Genomic DNA, 14,478 nt, shown 5'->3' with positions numbered 1-14,478 from the left:
GGAGCTCCTCAACCCCCTGATGGGCCCTGCTCTGTGCATGACAGGGGGGAGCTCCCCAACCCCCTTGATGACCCTGCTCTGTGTGTGACAGGGGGCAGCGCCCCAACCCCCTGATCGGCCCTGCTCTGTGAGTGACAGGGGGCAGTGCAACCCCCTGATGCCTCTAGTCCTATATAATAAAAGCCTAGGTGGCATCTGACCCTCGCGAAGCCCTCACATGATGCCCTCATGCGACGCCCTCATGTGATGTGGCCACAAGATGGCCGCCACAAGATGGCCATGCACACAGTGGAGGCAGGGCCCAGTGGCAGCTCTGGGGGTGAGGCCTGGGGTACCACTGCTATGCACAGCATGGAGGAGGCTGATTCCAGCGTCTCTGCCGCCTGCATGGAAGAGGCAGGTCCCAGCAAAAAAGGCTGGTTGCGGCAAGGGAGGGAACTTTTGGGTGATCAGGCTGGAGGGGAGGGCAGTTGTGGGCGATTAGGCCAGTACGGGAGGACAGTTGGGGATGATCAGGCCCTGGCAGGGTTGGCAGTTGGGGGCAATCAGGCCAGCAGGGGTGGGCAGTTGGGGGAGATCAGACCCTGGCAGGGGAGGGCAGTTGGGGGCAATCAGGCCCCTGCAGGGGAGGGCAGTTGGAGGTCATCAGGCTGACAGAGGAGGGCAGTTGTGGGTGATCATGCCAGCAGGGGAGGGAAATTGGGGGTGTTCAGACCCTGGCAGGGGAGGGCAGTTGAGGGAGATCCGACTCTGGCAGGGGAGGGCAGTTGAGGACCATCAGGCTGGCAGGGGGCATTTGGGGGCCATCTTGCCAGCAGAGGAGGCCTGTTGGGGTGACCTGGATAGCGGGGAGGTCAATTGGGGGCGATCAGGCCAGTAAGGGAGGGCAGTTGGGACAATAAGGCCGGCAGGGGAGGCCAGTTGGGGGCGATTAGGCCAGCAGAGTAGGGCTGTTGGGGGAAATCAGGTCCGGGGAGGGGAGGGCAGCTGGGGGCGATCTGACCCTGGCAGTAGGGGACAGTGTAGGCCATCAGGCCAGCAGTGGAGGCCAGTTGGGGGCCATCAGACCCGGGCTGGGGAGGGCAGTTGTTGGCGATCAGGCCAGCAGGGGTTGGGCAGTTGGGGGCAATAAGGCTGGCAAGGGAGGTCAGTTGATGATGATCATGCCACGGAGGGGAGGGCAGTTGTGGGCATTCAGGCCAGTAGGGAAGGGCAGTTAGGGACAATCAGGCCCCGGCAGTGGAGGGTATTTGTGGGCAATCAGGCCAGCAGGGGAGGGCAGTTAGGGGAGATCAGACCCCGGTATCGGAGGGGAGCTGGGGGCAATCAGACCCTGGCAGTAGAGGGCATTGGGGGCCATCAGGCCAACAGTGGAGGGCAGTTGGGGGCCATGATGCCAGCAAGGGAAGGCAGTTGTGGGTGATGAGACCTTGGCGGGTGAGGGCAGTTGGGGGCAATCAGTCCCTGGCGGGGGAGACCAATTGTGGGCGATCAGCCCAGCAGAGAAGTGTAGTTGGGGTCGATTAGGCCCCGGCAGAGTTGGCAGTTGGGGGCAATCATGCTGGCAGGGAGGGCAGTGGGGGCCATCAGGCCTTGGCAGGGGAGGGCAGTTGAGGACCATCGGGCCAGAACGGGGGGCAATTGGGGGCGATCAGGCTAGCAGGGGAGGGCAGTTGGGGCCATCATGCCGGCAGGAGAGAGCAGTTGTTGGCGAACAGGCCAGCAGGAGAGGGCAGTTGGGGGCAATAAGGCTGGCAAGGGAGGGAAGGGCAGTTGTGGGAGATCAGGCCAGTTGGGAAGGGCAGTTGGGGGCAATAAGGCTGGCAAGGGAGGGAAGGGCAGTTGTGGGAGATCAGGCCAGTTGGGAAGGGCAGTTGGGGGCAATCAGACCCTGGCAGGTTTGGCAATTGGGGGCAATCATGCCGGCAGGGGAGGGTAGTTGGGGGCAATCAGACCCTGGCATGGGAGGGCAGTTGAGGGCCATCAGACCTTGGCATGGAAGGGCAGTTGGGGACGATCTTGCCGGCAAGAGAGGGCAGTTGGGGGCTATCAGGCTTCTGCAGGGGAGGGAAGTTGGGGGTCATCAGGCCGATAGAAGAGGCGATCAGGCCCTGGCGAGTAGGCTGGCAGAGGAGGCCACTTGGAAGCAATCAGGCCCCTGCAGGAAAAGGCAGTTGGCGGCCATTAGGCCAGCAGTGAAGGGCAGTTGTGGGCGATCAGGTCAGCAGGGGAGGGCAGTTGGGGGCAATCTGGCCAGCAGGGGAGGGCTTTTGGAGGTGATCAGGCTGACGGGGAGTTGGGGGTGATCAGGCCAGCAGGGAGGGGCAGTTGGGGTTGATCTGACCAGCAGGGGAGAACTGTTGAGGGTGACCAGGCCAGCAGGGGAGGGCAGTTGTGGGCAATCATGCTGGCAGGGGAGCGCAGTTGGGGGCGATGAGGCCGGCAGGGGAGGGCAGTCGTGGGTGATCAGGCTGGCAGGGGAGGGCAGTAGGGTGTGATAAGGCTGCAGGGGAGGGCAGTTGTGGGCGATCAGACTCTGGGAAGGGAGGTCAGTTGTGGGTGATCAGGCTGGCAGGGGAGTACAGTTGGGAGCCATCAGGCCAGCAGGGGAGGGCTGTTGGGGGCAATCATACTGGCAGGGGAGGACAGTTGGAGCCAATCAGAACCTGGCAGGGGAGGGCAGTTGGGGGCCATCAGGCCTGCATGGGGGACAGTTGGGGTCGACCAGGCCCTGGCATGGGAGGGCAGTTGGGGGCGATCAGACCCTAGCAGGAGAGGGCAGTTATGGGCAATCAGGCCATCAGGAAAGGGCTGTTGGGGGCGGCCAGGCCGGCTGGGAAGGATATTTTGGGCGATGAGACTGGCAAGGGAGGGCAGTTGGGGGCGATCAGGCCGGCAGGGGAGGGAAGTTGTAGGCGATCAGGCCCTGGCAGGGGAGGGCAGCTTGGGCAATCATTCCAGCAGGGGAGGGCAGTGGAGGCAATCAGACCCTGGCAGGTGAAGGCAGTTGGGGGCCATCAGAACAGCAGGGGAGGGCAGTTGTGGGCAATCAGGCTTTGGCAGAGGTGGGCAGATGTGGGTGGTCAGGCTGGCAGGGGAGGGCAGTTGGGGGCGATCTGGATGGCAGGGGAAGGCTCTTGGGGGTGACCAGGCTGGCAGGGGACGGCTGTTGAGGGTGACCAGGCCAGCAGAGGAGGGCAGTTGTGGGCGATCAGGCCAGCAGGGGAGTGCAATTTGGGGCAATCAGGCCCTGGCAGGAGAGGGCAGTTGGGGGCCATCAGGCTGGCAAGGGAGGGCAGATTGCGTTAATCAGGCCCCGTCAGGGGAGGGTACTTGGGGGCAATCAGGCCTGAAGGGGAGGGAAGTTGGGGTCAATCAGACCCTGGCAGGGTTGAGCAGTTGGTGGCAATCATGCCAGCAGGGGAGGGCAGTTAGGGGTGATCATGCCGGCAGGGGAGGGTAGTTGTGGGCAATCAGGCCAGCAGGGGAGTGTTGTTGGGGGCGATCAGGCCAGCAGAGGAGGGAAAATGGGAGCAATAAGGCTGGTAGGGGAGTGCAGTTGGGGGCAATCATGCTGGCAGGGGAGGGCAGTTGTGGCAATCATGTCAGCAGGGGAGGGCAATTGGGGGTGATCAGACCCCAGCAGGGGAGGGCAGTTGTGGGCAATCAGGCTAGCTGGGGAGGGCAGTTGAGGGCCATCAGACTGGCAGGCGAGGGCAATTGTGGGCAATCAGGCTGGCAGGCAAAAGGAGTTAGGGGCAATCAGCCAGGCAGGCAGGCGAGCAGTTAAGAGCCAGTGATCCCATATTGTGAGAGGGATCAGGCCTAAACAGGCAGTTGGACATCCACTGAGGGGTCCCAGATTGGAAAGGGTGCAGGCTGGGTTGAAGGACACCTCTCTGGGCCGAGCCAGCTCAGCCAAGAGTTCGAAAGCCTGAGTGAGGGCAGTGAAGGATGAAGAAATGACAGACAAAGAGAATAAGCTGGGTCTAGATCAGGGGTGGGCAAACTTTTTGACTCGAGGGCCACAATGGGTCCTTAAACTGGACCGGAGGGCCGGAACAAAAGCATGGATGGAGTGTTTGTGTGAACTAATATAAATTCAAAGTAAACATCATTACATAAAAGGGTACGGTCTTTTTTTTTTTAGTTTTATTCATTTCAAACGGGCCGGATCCAGCCCGCGGGCCGTAGTTTGCCCACGGCTGACCTAGGGCCAGGGGGAAGGGAACAATGGGGACATTATTGTTTAATAGGTATGGAATTTGAGTTTGAGATGATGAAACATTCTGGAGAATGGACAGTGTTCATGGTTGCACAGCAGTGTGAATGTATTTGATGCTGCTGAACTATACGCTTAAAAATGGTTAATAGGGAAAATTTTATGCTAGGTATATTTTACCAGGATTTAAAAAAGTAAAGTAAACCAGTGAGATGCACCTATGAAAAAACAGTGGTACAATCTGGATGTACAAGGCAGGATGATGTCTTTTTGCTGTTATTTTCTTTTCATTTTTACCTATTTATTTACTAGCTACTTATTTAAAATTTACTAGATAAATTGTATCTAATATAGTCATTCTTAAGTCTTAGAGTTATTTCTTAGAGTTACTGTAGATATTTATATGTTATAGATTACTACCATAGGCCAATTTGGAACAGAAGATTCTAAGTACACTTCCCTGTAGATTCTGTCTTAAGGAGGGGCATTCTTTATTAATTAATGTTTTTGGCCTTTTGTCTTACTTTAACCTTTGACATCTCCAATTCGTGCAGCAAATATTTATTGTGTGCCTACTATAATGTTGGGGGCATTGGGACTGTAGCAGTGAACAAAACACAAATAATCCTGTCTTAATGGAGCTTACATTCTAATGTTCTTCATTTCCTTATTGTAAAGAAGACATAAAGCTCTGGCTATTAACAAAACAATGCCAATGTGTTAACATTTTTAAAACTAGTAAGAATAACAAAACAATGCCAATGCAAAACAGCAATAAGTGAGGTTCTGCTAAACAAAAGTTTCTTTTGCTGATTTACTCAGAGTCCTTGGACTTGGCTGTGCAAGACTTTGCAGAAGACTGGCAGCTAACCAATGCTAGCATAGCCAGAAACATGATTGAGGGAGTAGCTTCCGCATCTTGTTTTTCTACCATCTGCTGGGCCTCAGTTGTTAACTTCTTCAGCTGACCCCATGTTGGCACCTTGGTCCCTTGCGTTGCCTTCGTCATCTTCCTTTTCCGTATTGCTGTCATTGGGGCAACTCTCAGTCTTTTGAATGATGGGACAAGGAGCTTCTCTGGGTCCATTGTGGTGACGCACGTAATGCTCTGGTAACCAAATTGGCTGCACTGCTCCTTCTGGAAAGATACAAACACAACCTCTTCCCCACATCATTACTAGATCTGGTAAAACTTTTGTCAGGAGGCCCGATGCCTTTCGGCCACTGTACAACTCTGTGCATTGTAATTCAAAAAATTTAACAGATAGCATTCTTCAATTTATCAGATAACATTCTTCTCCCCCTTTTTTTGTTTTTATAGTTGCATTTTAACAGTAGGATTGGTGCTTTCCACTATTGCCTGAGTCCTGATCTATCACCCCAGGGAGAACTTGCCAATCCTGTGCTTCCCGGGGTGGCATGATAAAGGTTTACTGAGCCGGCTGGAAAGGCTGCAGTGGGGTCAAGGATAAGGACCCTACTGTTTGGTGGGACGGGGCTGGCCCTGCTTGAAGTCTATCTTCCCCAGCCTGCCTAGGGGGCATTGGTTGCCACAGTTAAAGCAGCCCCCTTTCTTTTTGTTTCTGCTTGTTTAGGGGGTAAAAGGAGAGGTTTATGAGCAACAGTAAGCTCCCCAAATGTTTGCACCAGATCCCCATCATCCCAAACCCGCCGGCACTGTTCCCTTGCCGGCTGGAAAGGCTGCAGTGGGGTTAAGGATAAGGACTCTACTGCCTGGTGGGACCTGAAGTTTCCCTACCTAAGGGGTATTAAATTATCATCAACATCAGTCATTTACCTAATTGCTTTCCTCTCCTGCATCCTGAACATAGTCCAGGCTACTTGTTTCCACTCCCTGTAGCCCTTTGACTTTCATTTCTAGCTGCTTCTTTAGGGGGTAAAAGGAGAGGCTTATGAGCAACAGTAAGCTCTCCAAATGTTTGCACCAAACCACCATCATCCCAAACCTGCCGGCACTGTTCCCTTGCTTCCTCCAATCCTCGTTCATATTTGGGAGGAAGCTCATCGTCCGGAGGGCTCTCTTCCACAGGAGCTGCAGCCCCAGGGACTGGAGGAGGCAGCAGAGGCGCCGATGGTACAGGTGGAGTCAGAAGCCTCTGGTAGCCTTCCCCCATCTGTCTTGATTCCCCTGCCACAATCATCCATTCCCTTTCTGGAGTAGGCTCTAGGCAGTCCCGAATCAGGGACCACAGACTGAAAGCAGAGGCAGGCATTTCCTCTGGACCTTCAGCTATATAATGATCTTTAAGTTGTTTTCCTACCTTCTCCCATGCCTCTATATTTACCTTTCTTTTCTCAGAAAACCATGGGCAGATTTTACTCAAAAATCCAACAATTTGAAAAGTTGTTCATACCTCACAGAACAGCCCCGTGCTTGGAGCATAGCCTTAAGCATAGATACGAATAAATTCTTGTCCTGCGATCCTGAATTTCCTATGTTTTACACCTAGTTATATCACTAAACTTCGCTCCTTACCTTCCTTCTTGTTTTCTGCATGTGCTTCACTGGAGCGTCCTTTCACCTGACAACTGTAGTTCACCCGAACTCAGGCCCCGCGTTGGGCGCCACATGGGCCCAGCCAGCTCAGCCAAGGGTTCAAAAGCCTGAGTGAGGGCGGTGAAGGATGAAGAAATGACAGACAAAGAGAATAAGCTGGGTCTAGGTGGATCTTCCTGTGCCTGGCTGAGGCCACAGAGAGAGATCCAGAGGCAAGCTGAGCCTTTGTTTTATAGCCAGAGGTAAACAAGGTAGTGGTCACCATAGTTACATTGTTCTTGTGAGTTTCATTTGTTTTGGCAGCACTTGCTGCACCTCCCACAGCCCATTAGCTACCTAGGAAGGATCTAGGGAGCGTCATAAGGTCAAGCCTAATTATGCTAAGAGGACTGTGCCCTCTAAGCTGGGACTTGTTTGTGGCTTTGCCAACAGGTCAGTTCGAGGCTTAACCCTATAGCCGCACCCTACGCCTCCCCATGCACGAATTTCATGCACTGGACCTCTATTGTCTGTATAAAGGCACTAAGGTGTGAAAGGAAGAGCAAGATCAGTGTGTCCAGAATGAGAAGTCATGGGTTAAATTTTTAAAACTAATCTGAGGACATAGGTAGGGTTTGCTTGTGAAGGATTTGGTATGCTCTGTAAGGAGTTTGACTATGCTCTTTGCCAAGATGGAGCCAGTGAAAGGTTTGTTTGTTTGTTTTCTAGAAAGAAAACAACCCTCATAAAATTTTTCTTCCCTCTCTCAGTCTCTCTCTCTCTCTCTCTCTCTCTCACACACACACACTTAATAGATTCACTATTTTCTAACACATGTGCTTAGAGTCAACACTTATTTTGATTTCAAGGGCCCTACAATCTTGTACTATCCTGTTTATTCAATTTTTTTCCTACCACTTCCTGTACTTCCCTCTAACCAGTTAGCCCAAACCCCTCTGACCTAACAATGAGCTCTTATTTATATAATTTTCCTTTCTGGAGAACAGACTAAGGACCCTCTCTTCCCACGAGATGCTCAGAGAGTCTTTACAGTCTATACCAGTGGTTGGCAAACTGCGGCTCGTGAGCCACATGCGGCTCTTTGGCCCCTTGAGTGTGGCTCTTCCACAAAATACTGACTTCTGCGCATGGGCCACGAAGTTTCAATCGCACTGTACATGCACGCCCGCATGTGGTATTTTGTGGAAGAGCCACACTCAAGGGGCCAAAGAGCCACATGTGGCTCTCGAGCCACAGTTTGCCAACCACTGGTCTATACCATATATTTTGAAACTTTATATGGTCTTGTACTATTTTCTAATTGTTTGTACCCCTTCTCTCCTCTACTAAACATAAACCCTCTGGAAGCTGGAGAGTAAGCCCCTTAAAATCAAGGATCACACAGTTTTTACTCACCACTGTCCCCTAGTTCATAGCTTATAGTAGATGCCTAAAGAAGGTTACTTCCCTAAGCATACACAATTGTAATCAAGAACATCTTTTTGAATGTCTGTCTCCTTCATTTCATCAGGGCAAGGATTTTTGTCTTTTTGGTTCACTGATGTCTCTCAGGCACCTAGAAGTGTGTGTGGCAAATAATAGGTGCTCAAAAATATTTCTTAAATTAATTATGGATCTAGATTTCAGAAATTTTTGTTTGTCTACCATCCTTAACACAGTAGATGTTTGATAAATTTATTGAATTAATGAGGCCATAATCATATCTTCAGCTTCTTTATACCACTATCACTGTTGAACACATGGTAGACACTCAATTCATATTTATGATTGATATATTGGAAATTAAATAGGCTTGTTACTGAACTTTTTGTTATCATAGCTGAAAAGAAGTTACCGATTTGTTTGCGCACATACAGGGAAGAAACCCTTTCTATAGCAGTTAAAATATTTCTACTATGACCACTGATTTTTTTAAGGATGGAAATGTCAACTCTGAGGTGACAGAGAATATAAAGAGTTGGCCTGCACTATAGTAGAATAGTTATCAGATACTAAAAAGAAATCTCACTTAGTGAATAGAAACATAGTCCTCCATCAGAAGACACTGGGAAACAGCTTAGCAATGGCTACAGCCTTGCTATGAACAGAACATCTAGATTAACTTAAACAGCCTTCAGCTAAAGCCTCTCTAAGCATGCTTTCCCTCCACTCATTACAGGAAATCAGTCTTTATTCTTCAGCCAAGAAGTGCATGGTAGTTTTTGTAAACAACATAATCTTATCAGAAACTGAAGTCCATAGAAGTTAGGTAATCAGTGCTAGGGTTTAAAAGTGTGTCTAACCCTGGTATATGGCAAGGCAACTAGGAGTAGGGAGTACTAAGGAACTACAGGGAAATCTCCAAGGAATGTCAGAGTCAGCTATGCTCTTCTTCAAATTTGAGAAATTCCTTTTCATTCAAACTTGATGTGATGCTGAGTCATAAAAAGACGCGCTCTCCAGTAGGCCACATCTCTAGGGAGGCCCTTTAGCCAGCCTCTGTTAGTCATTACTATAAGCACAGGCATGGGGCCAGCGCCATTCACACTTTCCCCTGTTCTGCAGCAGACAGACTGAGTTCTTCTAATCCTTGTGTTCCTTCTCCCCAACCTCTCTAAAAGCCTTCTCTGAGGGAGAAATAGCTATAGCTTGGGGGCTAATATAGCTTTAAGGAAACTTTTGGCAGATGCGGATGTCCTAACATCTGGGCAGTTTTAACAGAATCCCGGAGGCCCGGACAGACCGGGAGCCACTCGTTCTAGGAATGTTAAATTAGAGAAGTTTTTTCAACTGATGAGAGAAGCAGAGAGGAAGGAGAAAGAGAACGAGGAGAGAAAAAGACAGCACCAAAACCTATAAAACAGGTAAGATCTGCTGCTTAACCCCTCTACACTACACTACTCCCACTTTACAACCATGGGGAGTAACAAGATTCATGACTTGGGCAACATGGCTGGGGGTGGAGGGGAAGAAAGAAGTTCTTTTATGAAACTGGATCATATGCTGTTTTTCATTTGAGCTGTGACCTGGCTGCAGATACAGGTTCCCACCACCTTCCCGATGCTCAGCAGAGGGATGGCTGACTCCAGTGAGTCAAATTCTCAGTCTGAAATTGTGGAGGAGGTGGGCAGGGAAGCAGTCATAGTCTCAGAGCATTGGGTCTGGAAAGGAAAGTCCTTCTTGCTCCTGAACTAAGGAATTGGATTGAGGCTGCATGTGGGAGGCGGGTTCAGGGATTAGTTTATCTAGCTGTTCATGTTCCTGAATTTCTTTAAACTCCTCTTTCTCCTTTGGTTCTCTTTTTCTGATTTTATCTCTTTCCTTCAGCTCTGGCAGATTACTTTTCTTTCTAGCTTCTCTCTCACATCTTTCCACTTTCCCTGCCTCCTTCACTTGCTCTCACTTTTTCTCTATCCTGCTTCCTTGCCACTGTCTAGACAAAGTCTAAAGTCAAGTAGCAATAAATTGGAAGATGAATTCATGCCATTCCTGGACTTTTTGTGTCCCTTGGGGACTCTGGCCAGAATCTGCCATCTTTTTGTTTCTCGATTTCTGGGACTGACACCTTCCCTGAGCACGGCATTTCTTTGAAAGTATGTGGGTGAATAGGTGTTTACTGAAAAGTCCAGTGACCAGTTTATACCAATGGGCAGCAAGTTTTAATACTGTCATTTATGAGGTATTTGCCTACTGGGAACCACAAAACTCTAATCCCACCAGAGTGAGACCCGGACAGGAAATGAGAAGGCAATTGGAGCTTGCTCACCCTCTCCTCACGTACCTCAGTAGGTTCTTCCCAACCTCACTTGACTTCCTGCTGGCTCAGCAGGGTAAAACTAGAAGGTTAGACTTGAACTGAAAGCCAGAAGCCACTACCAAACCACTAAGCTTCAAAAACCAAAGCTATGAACATAGGTAGGGTATATTTACTAACTAAAGATAGGAGACATTCAGTCCTGTCCAATACAAAGTTGGTAATAATAACTAATATATAATGATTGTTTCCCTATGTTCCAGGGAATAATTTTTCTATAAGGTAGATAGATATGAACAACAGTGTGGTGATTGCCAGTGGTGGGGGAGAGGGAGGTAGAAGAGGGTATGGGGGAATAAAAGGTGATGGAAGAAGACTTGACTTGGGGTGGTGAACACACAATACAATGTACAGATGACATGTTGTAGAATTGTGCACCTGAAATCAGTATAATTTTGTTAACCAGTGTCACCCCAATAAATAGGAAAAAAATTAACAAGCTGGGAAAGAATATAGATACTATTATTATTCTCATTTTATAGATGAGGAAACTGAGGCTCAGAGAAGTTAAAGAATTTGCCCATATCCCCATACCTTATAGCAGGGGTCCTCAAACTTTTTAAACAGGGGGCCAGTTCACTGTCCCTCAGACCGTTGGAGGGCCAGACTATAGTTTAAAAAAACTATGAACAAATTCCTATGCACACTGCACATATATTATTTTTAAGTAAAAAAACAAAACGGGAACAAATACAATATTTGTATTTGCATGTGGCCCGCGGGGCCATAGTTTGAGGATCCCTGCCTTATAGGGACAGAATTGAATACATATTCAGATCTGTATAACTCTAGTGTTCAAGCTTAGTCCATACAGGCTAATGCTTTCCCAGATTAGTGGTTAAGGAAATACCAGCTAAATTGATTAAACCATTTAGATAACAGGATTCCATCTTTATTCTATACTAGTAGCCAGTAGGTTGCTGATGCCCTCCTGTAGCTCTCTGCCTGCTGCCCCGCCCTCCTGTAGCTCCCCCCGCCCCCCCTCATAGCTTGTTGCCCTGCCCTCTCTTGTAGTTCTCTGCCTCCCGCTTACTTGCTGCACTTACTTGCTGCCCTGCCCTGTCCTGTAACTCTCAGTCACCAGCTTGTAGCCAGTAGTTCCCTGCCACCCTCCTGTAGCTCCTCCCCCGTCCCCTCCTCCCACTCCCCACCCCTCATAGCTTGCTGCCCTGCCCCCTCCTGTAGCTCTCCGCAGCCCACTTGTACCTCGGTGGTCCACCCTCCTGCTGATCCCTGATCTGGTCCTGACCTGCTTGGTCATTACGCCTCCGGGTATAACAGCTAATTAGCATATTCCTGTCTTATTACATAGAATGACTTTATGTTGGCCTTTTCCTGGTCTTGGTACCTCAGTGTCCCTCACTATAACTTGTACCATAGAATATTTGTATCTGATCTCACCAAGGTCAATTGAAAATTGATTGTTTTTATATCCTTCTTCTGGGAAGGAAAAATACCATAAATAACAAATAGAGTCTTGTTATTCTATAAAGTGGAAGATCCTTACAAAAGGGGGATGATAAAATAGGCATTCATTAATTTAAAAATCTCTTCTTCCTCACAGATCCCACATTTCTGCTTCCTTTCACTTTTGGAAGTTCATTGATGGCTGATTTATGAAAGTTATTTTCCTTTGTTCTGGTACTTCTGGCCATCTACTCCTATTCTTGTCTCCCTAACAATCCCTACCCTTTAAAAGGATGGCCGGTAAAATAACTCAAAGAGGAGCTCTCTCTCTGCTGCTCTTCCTTGCTCCAGCAGTGACACCAACATGGTTAGCAGGTAAGTTCTAGGAGCTGTGGCCCATTATCTCCAGGGAAGGTGGGGTCTGGACCAGTCTTGGAGAAGGGAAGTGTTAGACTACAATGAGAGACACTTAAATTAGATACCAAGAACTATTCTCAACAACAAAGATGGTTAAACGTTGTATTAGGCCACTAAGGGAGGCTTTGAGGCAAACTAAAAGATATTTGAAAACAGCCTGTGCCCTAGCGGATTTTGCTCAGTGGATAGAGTGCTGGTCCATGGACTGAAGCGTCCTGGGTTTGATTCTGGTCAAGGGAACGTACCTCGGTTGCAGGCTTGATTCCCAGCCCCGGTAGGGGCAAATGGAGGAGGCATCTAATCGATGTGTCTCTCTAACATCAATGTTTCTCTCTGTGTGTCTCTCCCCCTCCCTTCCACTCTTTCTTTAAAAATCAATGGAAAAAATATACTTGGGTGAGGATTAACAAAAATGAGAAGGTTGGACTACATGGCTTTTGAGTCCATTATCTCACCTGCTTCACCTACTTCTGCACTTAGCTTCCTCCCTCCCTCCCTCTCCCTCTCTCTCCCTCCCCCCTCTCTCTCTCACCCCAGACCATATTGATAGGATGAGATTTTAAAAGCCCCTTTCTACCAAAGATTTTAATGACAATACAGATCACATTCTCTTAAACAGGAATCCCCCAGTTTCTTCTGGCTTGTTCCTTGCTTCAGAAGGGATGGGCAGTTCTGGATTCCTGAATGTTTCATCCTTTGCCCCTGGAAACATAGGGAGCTGAAGAGAACAGACTCAGTGAGGAGAGGGGGAAGGGGAGTAGGAAGAATGATGGAAGGATAATGAGGGGGCAGACAGAGGTTTTTGATTGGATCCAGCTGTAATTCCAAATGCTAAGAATATTCTGTGGCCTGCAGTGTCTGCCCTCATGGAGGGCTGGGGGAGAGTAGGGGAAGGAGACAGGCCCAACCAATGGAATTAGGAAAATATCCAGAGATGAGTAAATAACAAACTGCTTCCATCACAGCCACAGTCATTGCAGCTAAAATTTTCCACATGTCCTGGGTTCCTGATGGAGGACTTTGGCAATAGCTCTGTTTGTCTGGAACAGCTGCATGAAGCTTTCAAACAAATATGCAAACTTCTCCTCTTTGGCTTAACCTAGCTTTGTAGGGGGTGAAGCACAAGGGATGTCATTGAGATGAAGAAATTCAAGTCAAGCCCTTGGCAGAATACACACTGTTTGGAGTTAAAGGAGCCATCCATCCCAACTTCCAAAGCTTCAGTTCAAGTACATAACACCAAAATCCAGCCAAAGACTGTAGGACTTAAGGAAATGGAGATTAGATGCCTCAAAGCCTGATTTTGAACACCTATAAGAAACCTCATGGAATACAAAGGCCTTTACCTTAATCAGGGTGAAAGCCTGAGCTATTGGAGTCTTGAGGAAAGGGCAGTTTTATTTTAAAACTTAGACCTATCTGAATTTCTCAAAGGGCTGTTTGCAAAGGTGGCACTGGCACTCCCACTCCCACAAGAATCACCAAGGTCACCACTCATTCTGAGGAGCCCAGGCTGGGAAATCTCTTACAGCCCTGCAAACTCACTCATTCTCCCTATTCTGTTTTTAGAAGACTATATGATGAGAGAAATCTGGAAAATTTCCAATAATCTTTCTCCAAATTGCTAGCTCAGCTGCCTGAGCTTGTTCCACTCATTTATTCATGCATTCGCTATATATACTGACTTCTCTATATGCATCCAGCACGGTTTTGTTCCCAGCTATAGCTTTGTTCTCAAATGGGAATGGCACAAGGAAAGCAGGGATAATCAGTAAAAGGACCCAGGAATAATCAGCCAGAGGTTGGGAATGGTTAAGAATATAAATAAAGCAAACAGTGGGTTAGAAGTGTATATTGGCATATCTATGCAGTTCAGAAAGTCAGAGCATATTTGCTATTATAAGCCAAGCATTAGTGTGGATCTGGAAATAGTCTTCAAATATCAGTTACTTTTCCAACCATACCCTTGTGAAGGGCAGTGCTTGCAGGGGTGGGCAAACTTTTTGACTCGAGGGCCACAATGGGTTCTTAAACTGGACCGGAGGGCCGGAACAAAAGCATGGATGGAGTGTTTGTGTGAACTAATATAAATTCAAAGTAAACATCATTAAAAAAAAGGGT

The 14,478-nt window shown here is 48.6% G+C and overlaps 2 protein-coding genes across 3 annotated transcripts in view; one reads left to right on the top strand and one right to left on the bottom strand.

Annotated features, from left to right (window-relative positions):
• Positions 1–5,026: 5,026 nt before the first annotated feature.
• Positions 5,027–6,877, bottom strand: LOC106726711 (pyrin domain-containing protein 3-like). The gene is made up of 2 exons (XM_014542620.1): positions 6,720–6,877; positions 5,027–5,360 (listed from the first exon to the last, which is right to left on the bottom strand). Exons 1-2 carry the CDS (start codon positions 6,738–6,740, stop codon positions 5,037–5,039), a joined length of 345 nt encoding a protein of 114 aa, XP_014398106.1. The 5' UTR covers positions 6,741–6,877; the 3' UTR covers positions 5,027–5,036.
• Positions 6,878–9,175: 2,298 nt separating this feature from the next.
• The window catches only part of SRPX2 (sushi-repeat containing protein, X-linked 2), a 28,286-nt gene continuing 22,983 nt past the window's right edge, over positions 9,176–14,478 (top strand). The window contains exons 1-2 of one of the 2 annotated variants that reach the window (XM_005869895.2): positions 9,176–9,583; positions 12,098–12,315. In XM_005869895.2, coding sequence (XP_005869957.1) covers positions 12,234–12,315 — 82 coding nt within the window. In that variant the 5' untranslated portion in view covers positions 9,176–9,583; positions 12,098–12,233. Of the gene's footprint in view, positions 9,584–9,747; positions 9,808–12,097; positions 12,316–14,478 lie in introns of those variants that run through there. The other variant, XM_014542619.1, reaches the window with a different exon arrangement.

Source organism: Myotis brandtii, unplaced genomic scaffold, assembly GCF_000412655.1.
Source record: "Myotis brandtii unplaced genomic scaffold, ASM41265v1 scaffold305, whole genome shotgun sequence".
Classification (NCBI taxonomy): domain Eukaryota; kingdom Metazoa; phylum Chordata; class Mammalia; order Chiroptera; family Vespertilionidae; genus Myotis; species Myotis brandtii.
This window is presented reverse-complemented; position numbering and strand designations above follow the sequence as displayed.